At 36.7% G+C, this 19928-nt stretch overlaps 2 protein-coding genes across 16 annotated transcripts in view; one reads left to right on the forward strand and one right to left on the reverse strand.

Moving 5' to 3' along the window:
- The window catches only part of LOC150099022 (uncharacterized), a 589139-nt gene that overhangs the window by 298607 nt on the left and 270604 nt on the right, over positions 1-19928 (forward strand). For 4 of the 14 annotated variants that reach the window (XM_090405631.1, XM_090405630.1, XM_090405627.1 and 1 more), the window contains one exon: positions 13964-14105. The exons of the other annotated variants lie outside the window; for them this stretch is intronic. The gene's annotated coding sequence lies outside the window, so the exon portion shown is untranslated. The remainder of the gene's footprint in view (positions 1-13963; positions 14106-19928) is intronic. 14 annotated transcript variants of the gene reach the window in all.
- LOC150099023 (HIG1 domain family member 1A, mitochondrial) overlaps positions 1-19928 on the reverse strand; it is a 29566-nt gene that overhangs the window by 7512 nt on the left and 2126 nt on the right. For both annotated transcript variants that reach the window (XM_090405643.1, XM_090405642.1), the window contains exon 2: positions 446-557. In XM_090405643.1, coding sequence (XP_090261769.1) covers positions 446-551 — 106 coding nt within the window. In that variant the 5' untranslated portion in view covers positions 552-557. The remainder of the gene's footprint in view (positions 1-445; positions 558-19928) is intronic.

Genomic DNA, 19928 nt, shown 5'->3' on the forward strand with positions numbered 1-19928 from the left:
ACAAATACCAAAAAATAATGCCATGAATAAAATGCGATTGTGAAGCAAAGGATATTTTTCTCTTATAAAAATCTAGCAAAGAGACATGATCGAATTTTTGTTTGAGTTGAATATTTCATTGCAACTCTATACATTCCATCTGAAAATTCTAAGGTAATTTATGTCAACTAAAAATGGAGTCATTATACAAAAAAATTGATAATTTTTTCTGAAATCTTGAAACCTATTTTCAAATTCCTGCATCAAAACAGAAAGGAAGACAGCATATTTTTCACATCACATAATAATGTTAAAAGTTTAAGATCTTATGGGGCTGAATTACTAACAGTGCAGGACCACACCCAATATAAATGATATATCATTATTGTGATTCTTTTTAGCAGATACATTTCACTTTTACTACAAAAAAGGAGGGGCAACTACCAGCATAAAATAGAAAACTTACCAACAGCCATAAATGGTGCTTCTTTAGTTTTTCGCAATAGCTTACTTCCTTGCGATTCTTCCTTATAAATTGATTTATCAAAAGTATCTTTAGTTTCTCCAGCCATAGTCACCTAAAAGTGAAAGATTAAGTTTCTGTAATAAATTCAGTACTAACAGTTCATCTTATAAAGAGTAAAATGAAAGGCTGGCTAACACTTAAAATTGTGTAAAGTGTGCTCAGACTTGTATAGTCAACAAACTATACAAGTCTGAGCAAACTCATAAACAAACTGCATAAATAATTGTTTCATAACACAGTGCTCGAAAACTCCTACTATTCTTCTGCATAAGAGGCTTTACATTATCATTTTGTGAAATGATCTCTTAAAAGAAGCATGAGATGACAATGCATTTCCACACTCAAGTCACAATGTTAGTGAAAATACTTTCCTGGGATTGGGAAATTATGCAAAATAATCGATGTGCAGGAGAACCCACCATCCCTGAGAAATTATTATTATGAGGCTATCTTCTGTGCGAGTATTCTCAGAGCTGAACTTACTTGTAGGAGAAGATTAAGCCTATGAAACAAAAAGAAGGAAAAAAAATATCATATTTGTCCAATAAATACAACTGATTATGTTGCATTTATTATTCAGAAATGTATAAACATTAGTTTCATAAAATATGTTCAAAAAATTAATCTTTAAAATTTTTCTCATCAAGGATTAGGTATCTGCCTGTTCTGGCTTCACTAGTCTTTCCATCTTGCACCCCTCTACGTGGGACACCTGTTCGTGGTGGAGGGGACCTCCCAGTGATGGTACTGGCCCTTTTCATTCTTCCTCTTTTTCTTTGCTTTTCTTCCCGTATTGTTTGCTCTACTTCTCCTGAGTCTTTTTCACTATCCTTTTTCCAGACCACCATCACTGAGATCCAACGCCCTGCCACCGTGCAGCGCAACCTGTGGACATCCGGAAAAGGGGGGGGGGGGATCCTGGTATTCTTGCACTACTTTGGCCCCTGCTTCAGCAAGATGGGCAGTCCTGGATGGCCCAGCCAGGATCAATCAGCTAGTGGGCTTGCCTGCAAGGGTCAATGATGTTGCAGTAAGTCTCTCACCCCATGGTCGGGATCCTAGACCTGCTGCAGTGCCGGTATAGCGTCCAGGATAGCCCTGGCGCTCCACTCCTGAGTGCAGTCTTTGCTTGCCGGCGTCCATGTGTGGCTCCGTGGTGGGTGGAAAGTTCTGGTGCCGAATTAAAAATTCCTTAAATATGAATTCTTCATCCTCAAATGTTTCAAGTACCCTAACAAAGTCCCAACCAAGTACTGATAATATAAACACAGCATATGGAAACAAAAGTAAGAAACAAAAGATATCGAATACTAACATAAATGTACAACCTTTTTAATCATTCATGCAACAGGTGAAAAACCAATTTGGAAAATGTCACCCTTCTTTATTCAAAAAGGTTTAGAAGGACTGGCAAGACCTCCCAAAACTGTCAAGAAATTGCGTTCTGGTGATATCCTCGTGGAAACAATGTGCAAACAACATTCCGAGAAACTACTGAGAGCAATGACAATGGGTGGAATACAAATTGCAGTAACATCTCACAGAACACTCAATTCCAGTAGAGGAGTGATATCAGAATGGGATCTCCTTGATATTCTTGATGAGGAGATATGTTCAGAGCTTAAAGATCAAGGAGTGACAGGTGTTAAGCAAATACTGATACGAAGGGATGGTTGCCTAGTCTCAACCAAGAACATCATCCTTACTTTTGATACACCTAGGCCTCTGACATCTGTAAAAGCAGGATATCTCAACTATCCTGTTAGAATGTACATCCCTAACTCGCTGAGATGCTTTAAATGTCAAAAGATATGGACATGCCTAAACTGCTTGTCGTGGTTCTACTACTTGTGCTCGATGTGGTAGTAAAGAACATGATAATAAATCTTGCTGTGAAAAAAAAAAGCTAAATATGTCAACTGTCAGGGAGATCATCCAGCATACTCTCGTGCATGTCAGAAATGGAAAGATGAAAAAGAGATACAAAAATCAGGATGCAAAAAGCTGGCCACCATTACACCTGTTCTATGATCCTCTTATGCTGAAAAAGTAACAATTAAAAAAGTTCCAACAGCAACTGAAACATGTATGTCTATTCCACCATACCTGAACTTTACGATCGCAAGTGCTTCTCTATCGAGTGCATTAATCACAAGAACTATGGCCTTACTCCAGAGACAACTTCAAAAATGGTCCCATTCAATGAAAACTCATCTGTCAAAAAATTATGGTGGAGACTTCACTTAAAGATAAACCACCAGACACTCGCACAGAAAAAATGGATACCTCGATACCCACTGAAAGCAAACTAAGCATACCAACTGACCCTAACACATCTGATGTTTTGAACCTACCAGAAGAAGGGATGGACACTGGCTGTCCATACTTACCTAAAACAGTGGATAAATATAAATCTAACAAAGGTAAGCGCAAGCCTCAATTTCTCAAAAACCAGACAAGTCAATAAAATCAAGACAATAGGAAAAATTTTACAATGGAACTGTCGTGAGATCCGCCAGAATATTGACGATATCAAGATGTTGTTGCAGAAACACAAACCTTTGTTTCCGTCTACAGGAAACTTACTTAAAACCCAATGAGGACTGTACCTTTAGTAATTTCACTGTTGTACGTCAAGGATAGAACTGGAGATGGTCCTGCTCATGGAGGAGTAGCTATCCTAGTCGGCAGCCATATTCCTTTCCATCAGGTCCAACTTAATACTTTTCTGGAAGCAGTAGCAATTCGCTTCTCTGTGGGATTTCTTATTATAGTGTGTTCAATTTATTTACCACCAAATGCTGAGTTATATGAAATTGATCTTGATAACCTTAACTCGCAACTGCCTGAACCCATACTTTTGATGGGTGACTTTAACGGTCACAATACTCTATGGGGTAGTGCCAACACTAATAGACGAGGTCGAATCATTGAAAAAATTCTTGATAATAATACCCTTTCCCTTCTAAATAATAAACTCAACACTTTCTTTCATATGCCTACCCGCTCATATTCTGCAATTGATCTTATAATCTGTTCCCCATCCATTCTTCCACTGCTCATGTGGGACATTGAAGAGAACATATATGGAAGTGATTACTTTCCTGTTCTTTGTACAATGTCTTCACAGGAACCATGTTCACCCACCGGACCGGGCTGACTGGAACACTTTCTCTCACCTTGCAAAATCTCAGCAACAGCTTCATTTTCTCCAGAATTTTTAATACTGAAAGAGCAGCAAGAGAAACAAAGGCTTAATTTTTCTACCAACATTCTTCAGCCATATAATCAGCCATTTGTCAAGGAGGAACTGAAAAGAGCTCTCCTACAATCTCACCTTAGTGCAGTAGGACCAGATGACATCCGTTATGAAATGATAGAACATCTACCACCATCTTCTATGGATCTTCTTCTCTTATTACACAATAGAATACTTGCAGAGGAAAAGTTTCCAAATTCTTGGCATGTCAATTGTCATTGCTATCCCAAAACCAGGAAAAGATCCAACACAAGCAAATAATTATCGACCCATTGCTCTGACCAGGCTGTCTTTATAAGATACTAGATTAAATGGTTAATGACAGACTTCTCTGGTATTTAGAAAGCAACAGTCTTCTCTCCAATACACAATGTGGTTTCTGTAGACATCGATCAACTTTAGACCATTTAGTCGGTTAGAAACTTGTATAAGAGATGCATTTCTGAAGCAAGAACATCTTGTCTCAGTTTTTTTTGACATGGAAAAAGCTTATGACACATTAAAAGACCTCTATATCCTAGGTCTCAAAGGACACCTCTCTATATTTATTAAAAACTTTCTGTCCAGGCAAACTTTCCAAGTCAGAGTGGAAAGTATGCTATCTCGACCATATCATCAAGAACACGGTGTTCCCCAAGGGTCTGTCTTAAGTGTAACCCTTTTTGCTATTAAAATTAACCCAATCATTGAACAGCTTCCTCCCACTGTAGACAATGCTCTATATGTTGATGACTTCACAATTTACTGTCACTCACATAACATGAGGGTAATTGAAAGACAACTTCAGCAAGCAATTGATCATGTCTCTCTGTGGGCTCTTAATAATGGGTTTAGGTTTTCAACAGAAAAAAGTGTCTGTGTACACTTATGTCAAAAACTCACTCATCATCCAGATCCTGAAATAAGAATGGGACTCATCTTTGACAGAAAACTCTCATTTCTAGCACACATTCGTCAACTAAGAGAAAAGTGCAAAAGAACTTTGAACCTCCTTCGCACTCTATCCTCTACTGAGTGGAGTGCTGATTGAGCTTCATTGCTCCATCTTTATTGTGCACTTATACGTTCAAAGCTGGATTATGGTCCCAAGTCAATGGTTCGGCAAGACAGAGTAACCTACGATGGTTGGATTCCATCCATCATCAGGGTATATGGATAGCTACTGGTGCGTTTCGCACCTCACCCACTCAAAGTCTCTATGTTGAAGCAAATGAACCGGCTCTATCACTTCGATGGAAACAGCTGTCTCTTAATTCTTCTTCCTAACATGGAGTTTAGGCCAAGTGGCCTGTTCCGGTCTCATGCCATCTCTTTCTTGGTCTTCCAATTGTCTCTTAATTACGCCCTAAAAATAAAATCTCTCCCAGATCACCCTACATGGAATAGTATCTTCTCTCTGCATTGGGAAGTTCAATATCACACACATCAAACTGCTATACATCCTTTTGGTATGCGTATTAAAGAAACTGTGCAAGCTGTTAGTATAAATGTTGACACTAAACATAACAGCATTCCTCCATGGCAGGTTTGCACACCTTCCTTCAACCTCTCACTTTGCCAACTACAGAAATCTTATATCCATCACCCATTTACCTGCAATTGTTTAATGCACACAGAGCAGCACACGCTGATTTCTTACCCATCTATACACTGATGGTTCAAGAACTAACACCTCTGTTGGCTGTGCTGCTGTGTTTCCTGACATTATCTCAAATCAGATCCCACCAGGCTACAGTAATTATACAGCAGAGTTACATGCCATTCAGCTTGCACTTGTGCATAAAAGAAAACTGCTACTAAAAGTGTATAATTTATACAGACTCATTGAGCTCTTTATAGGCTATCTCCTCTATGTATAATCCACATCCAGTACTTTATGAAGTGCTACACCTGCTTCACAAAATGAAAATCCTTAATTTCGATGTTCAGTTCTGCTGGATTCCCAGCCGCATCAGAATCAAAGGAAATGAGGCTGCAGATGCAGCTGCTAAATCAGCTCATATCTTCTCCACATACTGTTTGACAGTTCCATATACAGACTACAGACAACTTATAAGATCAAAGCTAATTGCTCAGTGGGAGTTAACATGGCAAGAAACATCAACAAACAAATTATATAACATTAAATCTGAAATTAAACACTGGCATTCTAGTCAACGTACAAAGAGAAGGGAGGAGGTTGTCCTTGCTAGGCTCAGCATAGGTCACAGTCACCTTACGCATTCTCATTTACTGAGAGCTGATGACCCTCCGATATGTGAAAAATGCAACACACATCTCACTATTCATCATATTCTGGTAGATTGTCAAAAATTTACACGAGAGAGGAATGAAATTTTCACCTATCTAACCAAGCCATATACTAGCAGACTCAGGCAAATTGCATGAGGTTTTTAATTTTTTAAAAAGAATTAATTTGCACAAACACATTTGACCATAAATTTCTTTATATGTAAATACTTTTTTGCTTAACTTTTATACATATATATTATTCATTAGGTTAAATCTGACCAATTATGTATTACCATGGGCCTTGATCTTGTATATTTGTATCACCCTGCTGTAATTTTGTTAATATGTAAATACCATAATGCTAAACTTAAATTTTATGCATCAATGCTGTATAATAATTCCTTTCTGACTCTAAGTATTAGTATAATAATTACTCTGCAGTAATTTTGTTTATATGTAGATACTGCATCACTTAACATACATTTTGTGTATATGTGTGTGTGTGTGTGTGTGTGTGTGTGTGTGTTAACCTATAGTTATCTATTTATGTACTGCTGAAACCTCTGCAGTAATTTTGTTTATATGTAGATACTGCATCACTTAACATACATTTTGTGTATGCATCTTATTTACTACTTTATTTTTCAAATAATCATGTAGTGCTGTAGGACATCTTACCTATTTGTGTACTTTCTAGTAATTCTGTTTATATGTATTGCTAAATTCTGTTTATACTGCATTGCTAAATTTAATTTTCATTCATGCATATTGTATAATAATCCCTTTTTGCCTATTTCTGTACTGCTATAAAGGCATCTATTATATTTACATATATGTAGATATTGCATTCCTTGGCTTAGTGTTTCATATAATATGTATTAACTTATATTGTTAACTATTTTTGCACTACTGTAATAACCTCTGACCTTATGTGTTGCTGTGCCCTCTGCAGCAGTTCTGTTTACCTAGAAATGCTGCTTTGTGAAACTAGATTCTTGTACAGACATATTTGTTTACAATTTTCTGTAAATGCTAATGTTGTAACCTTTAGTTACAACAGTTGTAGCTTTTTTCATGAGTATCTCGATCTCAACATCCTAACATACAATTCACCATGAATTTAGAATCTAATGGTTCACTCCCATTTCCAGATCTTTGACTAACTAAGGAATCAGGTAAAAGGTCTCTACATTTCAAAATCCCCCCCAACACACACAATCTTCCCATCATTAGAGACCTAAAAAAAATTGAGTATTATATCCACATGAGGAGCAAGAGCCCACCGACTCATTACTGACAAGGATGAACTAGGTAAAGAGCTCCAACATTTCAAATGCTTTCTTTTAAAATGACTATAATGACCACATTATCTCTAGAATACTTAACCGACAAAAGATTACAGATATTTCTAATCAAGATGCAAATAGAGACCATCATGCTTCCATATATTAGCTGTTTCCATTGAGCTGGCAAAAATACTTAAAGAACATAAAATCAAAGCAGTATTTAACCCACCCACTTGACTAAGATGAGATCACTACTCCAATCCACAAAACCTCGACATAGCCCACTTAAATATCCTGGTGTCTATTGGGTATGGTGCAACTGCTGGTTATCTTACTATGGACAGACAGAAAAATCGATCGAATAATGTATTAAAGAACACATCCACAATATGCTGAAAAATGCAACACACAGAAACATTTTAAAAAACAGTCTCTTCTATAACTACATGATGGTTGTCACCTGTGTTAGTCTTTATTGTTTATCTACTAGTTTGTGTGTTTACACCTGAAGAAATCCTATATAATTAAGATGAAACATTGTATTTTTAACTAAAATAATAGTTATCTTATTCTGGCTTTCTGTCTTATGAACTCGCATACATACACACATACATGTGTGTGTATACAGAAAAAAATTGTTCAATCACAAAAGTTTACAATTCCATTCCACATTACATACCTCAGCACTTTTCAATCTTATAAGAATGTATTTTTTTTTGCATTAATAACAAAAAAAAAAAAAAAAATCACACAAACTACAGAAATAACAGGTCATCTTTCCTCATCAGAGCAACATAGCTAAACAACTCAATCTGTCAATATCCATCCATTTCTCACCTATCCTATTTATCTTTTTCAGTTGAGGTATACATAATCAACCACTGATATCTTCAAATGTTTCTTTACTCTTAAGCAGCAGTGAATATTATCCCTTCCATGTTTTGATATCAGTCCAAGTCATCTCTTAAGTCTACCATAATGCTCTACTTTGCAGTTCCACGTACATCACATTTTTCACGAAGCCTGAGCCAGTTCTACCTGCCTCCCTAGTCAAGACCATATAATCACCTAGTTTTAAACAGCATCTTCCCAAAGTACAGAGTTTGAACCATATTGTGACCAACATTAGGTGGCAGGTAATTATTACTATCCTGCGAGACTACCACCCTTCTTATTGGAAACCTGAAGTGGCCTGAAAAAATTTCAGTTCGATTTGTACAGCAAGTGACATATGTAACTTTTAGCTCACATTACTAATTGTGCTATAGGTTAACAACCTTTTCTAAGTGGAATTTCCATTCAAAGAAATGTCTAAAACATGTCATCGCATCACTGGCTTTGAAAATTTAGTTTAACCTCCTCCTCTTCTTCTATTTTTAATACAGTAGTTCTATGCATCTGAGGATTATGTCAGAATCAGAGACCCTTGACTTTATTAAATCGCATTTCCATTCTGACATGTTTGAATTATTTAGATTCACCATTTATTCGGGTTATTTTAATGGAAAAGAAAAATATACACATTGCTAGATGGGACTGCAATTTATTCCCCTCTTTCCTTCTCACTGTCAACTTCTATATGGAATATTTTGAAAACAAAGCACTTAAAGCAGCTACACTTAAACCAATAAGTGTAGATATGTAGATGATGTGTTTGCTATTTGGCCTAGATACACTGCAGGCATTTTTAGTGCATCTTAACAGCCAACATTTAAAAACAATTGAAAAACAAAGAATTGAAAAAACAAACAAACAGGACTAATTATTTAGATAAGCAATCACACCACCATCCATCGCAACAATGAGATCTTCAAAAAACACACACACAGAGCCAGGGCTATTCCTTCAATTGGCACAGCCCTTAAAGCTTGTTTCAGGTACCTACGCATGATACCACGCAAATAACCACAACTCCTATAAATTAGATAAAATACTGCACATGCCACCCTCCATCCCTCCTATAACCAACACACAAGATCACAGCAAAACCATTCTTAATCCCTTACATTCAGGATACATTAAAAAAAAGAGAGCTGACGTTCTCAGCAAATATAATCTGCATGTCACTTTCAAGCTGCTCATTCAGTTAACTACCTTTATTCATTCTCCTAAGGATCAACCTCATCCTCTTGCACATCCTGGAGTGTATAAAGTTCCTTGTGCCTGCAATTTAGCCTACTTGGGATAAACTGGTTAACATCTGTCTTGAAAAAACAACACATCTGCAATCATCTGCATGGCAAGTTGGAACCGGCAGACCATGCTCTGGATATTCTTTCATACAGGACTAAATGAAAGAAGATATGTGTTACACAGAAGTTGCTACAGGTCTAAGAGACTATTTTTAGAATCATCAATAGCTATGATGTACTCCTCAAACTTGAGTATAAGGCTGCATTAATTTGCCAAAGATGTGAGAGACAGTCATTCTGAGACCAAATAGCCTGACTTCTCCAAATGAACTTTTATAATTATTTGGCCCATAGAGGGTGCTGTGTTAGGACATCAGTTCTTTTTTTAATTACAATTGTAATTGCTTCTTCAATGATTTAGTTGTGTGCTTGTCATGGTTATTTTTAAGTTCAATTAGTTAATTATATTTTATTTCTCTTGGTATTTATACTGTGAAGCATTATTGTGAAGTCTGAGCCTATTATGAACTGTTTCAACCAGCAGCCAACTCAGAAATTACATGGACCAGGAGAATGTCTTAAAACGAAGTACTGTGATGACCATTAAGTGGATACGAGATTTTTGTCCAGTGGTCCGTATTTCTTGCCTCTAAGTTTAATAAACCTATGGATTATAGTATTTTATATTATAATCTGACTAGATGCAAATTAAGTGCTCCCCCCCCCCCCAATTCTTCAACATGTGGTCCCAATGAATTCATCGCAATGAAGTTGTGAGAAATACTGATAAAAATCCTTCAGGATTTACTCAACCTCATAACTTATGAGTTATAATACCATATTCTTCAAAAGTATCAAGAACAACATTTATAACAAAGAAAATTGAAGGACAGCAACCATTGCAGTACTGTCAATTACAATAGCTCCTATTCTTCTAAGATAGGGGTCGGCAACCTTTTCAGACTCTCAGGCCACATTCAACTTTTATTTTTAATATTCAGGCCACAAGCGTTTAATTAATAGAAAATAGTGAGTGAAAAAATACTTAAGTTATCAATTTTTATTATATCAATCTTAAAACACACAGAAATATTTAAAGTATGAGATATGAAACAATGAAAAATTATTACCACGTAAAACAAAGTACCGTATATTTTCGCATATAATGCAAACTAGAAATTTTGTTTGAAAACTAGCCCTAAAATACCATTTCCACATATAATGTGACCTGTTAATCTTGTTCCATAATATTATAAATAAAACAATAAGAATTAAAGAAAGACATTTATTTTAAAACAAAATGTCAAAATCCTTTAAATTCTTCATCTTTTGAGTCATCAAACATTTCATTTATAAATTCACCTGTAGGCATTGTGTCATCAGTGGAGCAGTTGTCATCATTGTCAGCATGCTCTTCATTTTGTTGTGCGTCATCCTCGCTTTTGTATATGACGTCATCTTCGGATCCATCCATTGAATTACTTATTCCACATTTAAGAAATGTGGCACTGAATAATTTCAGATGGTATCGAATCCCATGCTTCTTTAATCCAGCTGGTGACTAGGGTGATCTCAGGCTTCTGAAAATTCCCACCCTTTGTCATCTTCTCCATTTTTCATGTAAGTGATCTTTAAACAGCTTATTCAAGCGGCTGCAAAACGGAAGTTAGACCACCCAGAATGACTGCTAGGTCTGTACATAGCTCATGTGCTTTCTCTTTGCTTGCTTCCGTTAAATGCGCCCGGAACATATCCCAGACTAGCATGTTTTGTTGACGTAACAAGCTACCTGGATGCATGTTCCGTACTTGATCCAGCCATAATTGTACACCTTCTTCATAGATCCAACCTTTCTGATTGGCGTGAACAATGACACCTGGTGGAAATTTCTTCCTTTTAAATATCACTGTCAGCTTTAATTTGGTTCCGTCTGCCATGCATGCTAGAACAACGGTAAAATGCGTGTTTTCATGTCCAGTTGTTTTTATGAGGACACCCTTTACACCAACTGAGTTTACTGTTAGATTCCCAGGCATATCAAAGTACATGGGCATCTCATCCATATTGCCAATTTGGGAAAGTTCATATCCATGACACTTCCGTAATTTTATGATAAATTTATGGAAGGACTCCACTTTTTCGTCAAGCTGCTTTGATAACTTCAGCGCAATTTTTGTTCAGTGTCATAATGTTAATGCTTTGCGTTCCAAAAATCTGTTACACCACCCAGACGAAGCAAGAAAAGATGAAATACCTGGAGTGTCCTTGAATTTACCATTCTTGAGTTGTAGAGATCGAAAACGACTTGCATTTCTTGTTATTATAATGCCATCTTGTCGTTGCTTCAAAATCCATTCATTTAGCTCTTCTTCGAGTTCTGGAAAGGATGCTACATCTCCACGACGGGCACATCGTTTTGGGGATTTTTTCAAGACTGTCTTTTTGCTTATGCCAAAGTCTAATATTACTCTCTGCTACACCAAATTCTCTCATAGCAATGCTGTTATTATGTTCTTCTGCAAACTGCACGACATGCAATTTAAATCCTGCTTCAAAAGATGAATGCTTACGTTTCTGTTGGCTCATTTTCAGGCTAGGTTTGTTTAACGAATAATATTTAAAATGAACTGCGGTTAAACCGATATACCTAACTGGCTTTATGCGCATTACTTACATTACTGGCTTTATGCGCAGATACGACGCGCTCTGTCACCGAATGCGAGTGGGGCGAGTAAATTTGGTTGCATAGGCATTGGGTAGTATATATTGTGTGCGCAAGTCTAATAAGATGTTATATTTTTTTAAGATCCGCATATAATGCGAACCCCTAACTTGAAGTAGTATTTTTTACCATAAATTTTTTGCATTATACGCGATAATATACAGTAATATGGTTTATGCATCATAATATGTGTGTCTTTTTACTCAATGTGACTTTTGTGATCGTTTTCCCTTAGCCAAATTATCTAGATCCACTTGATAAACTAAGGTGAAAATTCGAATCGAAGCATGCAAATGTTCATCAGTCAGCCGAGAAGAAATTTCTTTTTTTTCTAAAACTCATGGCAGAAAATGCTTGTTCCATATGTATGTGCTTCCAAATGAGGCTATCATCTTTGCGAAAATGATTAAACCTTCAAATTTTTTTGTAAGCATCGATCAAATTTTGGGATATTTTCTAACGAAAATGCGTTCTTTAATGTTCTATTGTGTTGAAATTCCAAAACTTTCCTCTATAATTGGTTTGGTACGTCATCAATGTCGACATTAAAAGGGCGCAAAAATAATCACATTTTTATGAAAAGCTATTTTTATGAAAATCCACAAATTTTATTGAAAATTCCATTTATAAATGTTCAATAATACCATCCTTTTGTGTTTGCCATCGAACTATAGATGCAGATTTGCAACATATAATGATGTAGATTTTCTTCCATCATATATTTCTTCAACAGACATAGTTTGCCTGTTTATTTTCTGACATAAAACCTTTTGAAGGCTTTATGTTAGAAAACAGTTCTGCTAGTAATTTACTTTGGCCCTGAAGGGTCAAATTAAGTTCATTATGGTAGTTGTAATGTCTACCATAAATGCAAGAGACATAATCCATTTTTTATCTGATAGTTGTGGGACAGTATTTTCATGTTCCGTCATGAAAATATCTATTTCTTCACATAAATTAAACTCTTTTTAGCTAGCACCTATACTTAACCATCCAACAGTTGAGCAGTAGACAATGCCCTCTTGAATGTCTATAACCTCTTTTCTTGATGATAAAATTTTCCTGGCCACATGCCATGTAAATATGGACAACCTTTTATGGGCCGCCGGTTGCCAACCCCTGTTCTAAGATGTTTCATAAAATCCTTGTCTGCTATCTTCAAAAGCAACATGATGCATGGCAAAAGAGCCATCATACCTAACAATGGCTGTGCAGAGAACATTGATGTTGTCATTATTCTCGGAAGGGAGCCTCTGTAGATCAGTCAGTTGAAGCCCTTTTCATCATAGTCCTAATCAGTATAGATGAAGTGGGTTCCATATTCCATCCAGGCAGCGAAGAAAATTATCAGAGCATTTCAAATGACAGTGAGTTAGCTAGTCTCATACAGAGGTGACAAGATTTTTTTGCCTGGGAACTCAGGATTTTCAACCAACATCGGCCCCATAAACACACATATCTACACAAAAATACTCACAAGATAAGCCTGGCAACAAGAAACTACTAATCAAGAAGCAAGCATTGCCACCTACCAGTCATTAAGCTGAAGGAAAAAGATTCTGTAGCATGTTAGTTTCATTTACCTTTAATTATTGCTTCATTAGACCTTCAAAAAGCATTTAGTGATGTTTCTCATTCTACCAATATCTAAAGCCCTTGAGAGGATACTGTGTGTCTCTCTCTTTTTCTTTTTTAAAATGTAACTCACACACGCAAAGGTCTTTCTGTAAGCATTTCTGTAATTTTCTGTAAGCATATAGTACATTTCGTCTGTGAATGGACTAAGGATTTTTTTCCCTATTAAAAAAAAATTTTTTTTTTCATGAGGGTGGTCTGAAAAGTTCTCGGCCTAATAAACCACTTGAGATTCAAACTTCTCCATGGCATTTGTCCCGAGATGGGTGACATATGCGAGTAGATCTCCTGTTGATCGGCAGCGACGAAATCCATCCTGGCAGTCGTTTATTAGGTGAGTACCTTCTTCAAGGTAGTGTAGGAATTGATGATTTTTTCCATTACTTTAGACAGGACTGAAGTGAGTGAGATGGGGGTGGTAGTTGGATGGCAGTGACTGGTTGCCCTTCTTGGGAATGGGTTGAATACAGGTGACATAGAATAGGAGTCAGTTCTGATGCACAAATTTTCAGGACAATTGGAGGAATGCCATCAGGGCCAGGAGACTTTTTTTGTCTGATCTAAACGGGATGATCTCCAGAATTTCTACTCTTACTTTGGTCTCACTATTGCTTCTGCTTTTCTGACCCAAACACCTGCTCCAATTCAGTCATGTACATTATTCACTAGCATGAGGGCCTTCATTCTACCCAAGATTTTCATCCAAGTCTCCTTAAAAAGTATACCAAAGCAGGGGAAACAAAAAAAACTCAGCTAAATGTTGGTAGCTTGCATCAATAATCCCTCAGCTTGCTTCATACTTAACCTATGCTCAGAATCAAACAATCATCAGCAAATCTAAATCTAACTTCATAAATATCCACAGCAGAAAACTTGCCTCCTATCCATCCAAATGGAAGCCATGCCTTCTGGTACCTTGTTAAGGTCACTGGATTTGACTTCTGATCACCTGTGCTTTCATCTCTCTCTCCTAGATGGCACACTAGTTACAAATCAAAAGATAAAGGTGACCTAGCATCTCTTTCCTTCAACTTCTGTAAAATAACAGATTGCCTCCCATCATACAAGAATTTCAGCATTGTATCCCTCCTTTTTTTTCCCCTCTTTCTCTCTCCAGCAAAAACACATCAGAAGAACACTAAAAAAATATTTTGGTCCTGATGGAATCTCTCCAATTATATTCAAACACTTTGCTAAGTGTAGAAGACACTTAGCTCTACAATCTTCTACACTTAGCTGGCACTTATCCCTATACATGGAAGCAATCCTATATAAAAGGTTTGGAGAAATTTGCTGTCACTCAATATTTCCAAAGCTTCTGATCATTTCTGGCATCAAGGCTTGCTGAGTAAATTGCCATCCTTTGGTCTACCTGCCACCCTCTGTAACTGGGTAGCCTGCTTTCTTTCTGGTCATTCACTGTGTAATAGTGGATGTCTCTCTTCAAGCTTTATCACCAATGCAGGAGTGTCTCAGGGCTGTGTTCTATCACCTACCCTTTTTTTCCTATGCATAAATACCCCACTCTCAATCACCTCCAATTCTATTTACAACTTTGCTGATGGTAATACTCTGTATTCATTCTACTCATTTGACAAAGTATGCAGTGCTGAGATATCCTAAACTTCAAGATCATTTCAGCCATGCCATCCTTTAATGGGACAAGACCAATCTGGTTAGGAATATCCTTATGCATTTGTAAGGTAGCATATAAACATTTTAAGAACTTAAATGAAAAATCGTAAATATTAGAAAGACTATTTTTGGCAGAATCCCATTTCACTATCATTTGAATGATACACTCAAGTGAAATGGCATATGGTGGGTTGTGAGGTGCACCTTTGGGCACGACGGAGTTGTCTCACAATAACAATACTAATTTGCGCTTTTAGAAAACGTAAGTTAATTTTCAGCTTGCAATAAATGTCTTCTTCTCTCCCGTAGTCCTAAATGGACTGTTGGGTCACTCATTGCTGGTAGGTTTGTTTGTTAGCCTCCTCCAATCATTTCGGTCTCTTGTTCTTGATGTCAGTTGAGAAAGGAAGGAATTTGTCCATTTTTTGATGTTATCAGTCCATTTTAATCGAGGTAGGCCCCTGACCCCTCGATCCCGGAACGATTCCTTCTAGTGCTTGCTTTGGAATGCCATTAGCCCTCTCCACATGTCCAAACCATTTCATCTGTCTTCTTCTGATGACTGTCAGAATATTTTCCCTTTTTCTCCCGTCTATTGGATCAATCAGTTTTCGGACATTTTCATTGGTTTCATGAGCGTATAGGGAATTCTCAAAAGTCTTCTGTAAGTTTTCATTTCAAAAGGCAGGCAGGCGTCTCCTCTCAATGAAGTCCAGGCCTCACAGTCATACAAGAGGATAGAATTCACCAAGGTGTCACTTAGTCTTAGTCTGGTTATGATTGCTATTCTGTTATCTTCCCACAACGGTTTTAACTTCTGTAGGGCCATGGTTGCCTTAGCAATTCGGTATTTAATGTCAGATTTTGAGGGCAATCTTGACTCAATGTGCTTTTACATTTGTAATTTGTTTGTTGCCAATTTGTATCTTTAAGAATTCAATGTCTGATTTTGAGGTTATCATTGTTTTTTGTAGGTTTATGTATAATGCATATTTTTTTAATGTTCCGAAAACGTGGCTGGTTATCTCTTGTAATTCTTCTTCACTTTCTGCCAGAAGATTGATATCGTCTGCAAAACGTAAGTTATTTATTCTTAGTCCGCCAACTACTATTCCAGTATCATATTCATGGAGAGCTTCATCTATGATGTATTCCAGAAAACAATTAAAAAGAAGAAGGGACAAGATGCATCCCTGTCTTACCCCCACCCTGTTCTGTCTGGAACGGCTCACTGCTGTAATTTTTAATTTCAATTCTCATATCAGATGAGGAATAAAGAGATTTAATAATCCTAATGTGCAAGCTTGGTATTGCCATTTTTGATTGCCTCCATAGCTGATCTTGAGTCACTGTAAATTATAATTCCTTCAGATTGTTGAGATGATGATAGCTTTAAGTAGGCTTCAAGTGCTTTATTTATTGCGTAGAGTTCGCTGGTAAAATTGGAAGCGATTGTCCCAGATCCAACTTTTATTTAAAGTTTTTCACCTTTCGGGAGTAGAAGGAGAACACCAGTACCTCCATTAATCATATTGGTATCTGACAATCCATCGGTATAACAAATAACCTGTTTGGAGGATGAAAGAAGGTTGATAGTATTTAGGCCTTTTTCTTTGAGCATTTCTTTTGGTTCTTTTTTTGTACAGAGTTTGGTAAGGTTTATATTTATATGGAGGTATTTGAAGGTAAAGGACTGGAAAATAGAGGTTCTTTGTTTATGTGGGCATTTAGCTGATCAAGACCTATTTATTTTCTTCCTGATAGTGTCATCATATTGTAAAGTTGATGATCTGTGAAGTCTGCATTTTTGATTCCAATGTTTTTAGGGAGATGTGATCGCTTTGGTAGCTTCTGATATTATTTATGAATTTTATGGTGGCAAATTTCTGTCTGTCCTCCAGCAGGTCAAGCCCACATTCTTGTTGGGCTCTGATGTTGTTAGTGGATGAGACTGCACCAATGATAATCTTGGATGCTTTTGCTTGTATTTTGTCTAATTTTTTCTTTACCGATGGGGTCGAAGGTGACCAGATAGGTGCAGCATATTCCATTATTGGCTTTATTAGTGTAGTGTAAGTAGTTTTGAGGATTTTTGGCTTTGCACCCCAATTTGTTCCACAAAGCCTTTTCAGTATATTTCATTTTTTTAAAGCTCTGTTAGAAGTGTTAGAGATGTGTTGTGCAAAATGTAATTCCTGATCAAGCTTAATGCCAAGGTATTTTGGATTTGTGACTTTTTCAATTAGCTTGTTGTTGATTATGACTTTGGGATTGTGGAATGTCTATTTTTCCTGTCTGTACTAAAGGTGCTTAGTTTTGTTTGGGTTGATTTTAAGTTCATCTGACCATTTTTCTAATCCTCTCATGGATTTGTTCAGAATCTCCTCTGATTCTTTGATTTTAGCACTAGTGTGCCAGATGGCTATATCATCTGCATAGCAAGTTACTTTTGTGGCTACTGTAAGGTAGGGATGAATGTTATTAACTTATAGAAGAAATAGTAAGGGACTGAGTACTGAGCCCCTGGGGAACACCAGCCCAGGTTCTCTGCTCTTTTGATATTGCTGCATTGATTCTGACTTTGATCTTTCTTCCTCTAATGAAATCAGCAATCCAGATTAAAGTATTTCCTCTAATTTCAATAGCATGTACTGTTTGTATTAATTTTTTGATCCAAACACGATCGAAAGCAGCAGTCATATCAAGGAATATGGCAGTTGTCTTTTTTGTTGGTTTTTCCTGAAATGAGTCTTGGCAGAAGTGGAATAATTGATCTGTTGTCGAATGATGGGTTCTATAGGCAGTTTGGTAGTAGTAGTTAATTTTCTTATTTTTTTGTCAGCCAGTGCATAAGCCTGGAGTGTATGATTCTTTCAGTAATTTTACAAAGTATGCTAGTTAATGTAATAGGTCTATAACTTTGACATTCTGCAGCATTTTTGTCAGGTTTCAGGATGGGTACAATAACTGATTTTTTCCATTCTTTTGGAAGTTTGCCTGTTCGCCAAGAGGTATTGAGAATGTCCGGAAGTTGTTCTTTGGCATTTTTGCCAAGGTGTCTGACCATATGACCAAAGATAAGATCATTACCAGGATATTTATTAGTGCAGTTTTCTCGATTGATGAATTTAGTTCACTTAGTGTAAATTCTTCGGAGAAGATGTCATTAGTTTTGTATGTTCTTGCTTGTTTTAGTATTATATTTGCGAGTTTATTGAGGGTCTTGTCCTCTCTGTTATACTGAAGTTTGGAGTTGTTTGAATAGGTTTTTGCAATTTCTTGATCTGTAATAGCTTGTTTTCCAGCATTTATGATGAAGTTAGTTTTCTGTTGGTTCTCTTTTTTTGATATTGTTGTCTAGGATTCTAATAATGTTCCAGTGTTGGCTCTTTTCTTGGATCCAGGTTACTGCAAAGATCCACCCATTTCTCTTGTTTGCACTTCCAAATTTCCTGCTTTATTTTGTGTGTTATGTCCATTAATTTCTTTCCGTATTCATCAGTTTTATTAATTCTGAATCGTTCATTGATATTGTCTCTTTCTGTAATCATTGAATCAATATTGTGATCTTTCCAGTATGATATCCAGGTATTTTTTGGCTTGCCTCTTGGTATTGTTGCTTTGGCAGCTTTACTGATGTGTGAAGTAAGGATTTGTAATTTTCTGTCGAGGTTTCCAGAGACAGGTTCATCTTGACAGAGGCTCCAAGGTTTGAGTAAACCTTGTCCAGTCGGCTTTTCTGAAGTTCCATGTCCTTTTCATTTGCTGTTCTTGATTAATCTTCAAGTTTAGTGTTGTTATTATGGGTCTGTGGCCACTGATGGCATTTCCCAAAATTTTCCATTGTGCATCTGATGCATTGCTATAATTAACAGCTGTGATGTCAATATCAGATTCAGCTCCCATAGTTTTAGAGATAGGTGCTTCTGTCCATTGTTAATTGTTGAGAGTTCCAAATCTGTAAAGAGGTCTTCCAATTGTTGACCTTTATGGTCTAAATCAGGGGAGCCCCACGTTGGGCTTTTTGCATTTAGGTCACCAAATATAATGATTGTATCAGTTGGAGATTCGCTTAGCTTTTCAATGATGTCTGTATCAATATTTGTATTATCAGGGTGGAAGACGTTTGAAATAGAATGGTTAGGTAGATGTATTTCAACAGCTTGAGCTGTTGAAATACATCTAACGTTAAAATACGTTACATCTAATGTTGAAATACGTCAAACTGTTATTTAAATATTGATTTAGGGTGATTTCCTTGAATTTGATTTCTGGGGTCTTCAAAAGGATAGCAAGCCCACCACCTCCTCTTTCCTCTCTATCCTTCCTAAGAGCTGTGTATCCTTTGATGCTGAAGTTCGGATTTTGGTTCAGTTTTGTTTCTTGTAGATAAGTTATATGGATATTATTTTTGTAAAGCATGTATTTAAGTTCATCCAGTTTTCTCTGAGTACTGTTGATATTGAGTTGCAAAATGTTAATATGAGTCCTCGTAGCATATATCTGGAGTCCAGACTGCAGC

Source organism: Typopeltis vanoorti, chromosome 15, assembly GCF_054136105.1.
Source record: "Typopeltis vanoorti isolate ZY-2024b chromosome 15, IOZ_Tvanoo_1.0, whole genome shotgun sequence".
In the NCBI taxonomy this organism is placed as follows: Eukaryota; Metazoa; Arthropoda; class Arachnida; order Uropygi; family Thelyphonidae; genus Typopeltis; species Typopeltis vanoorti.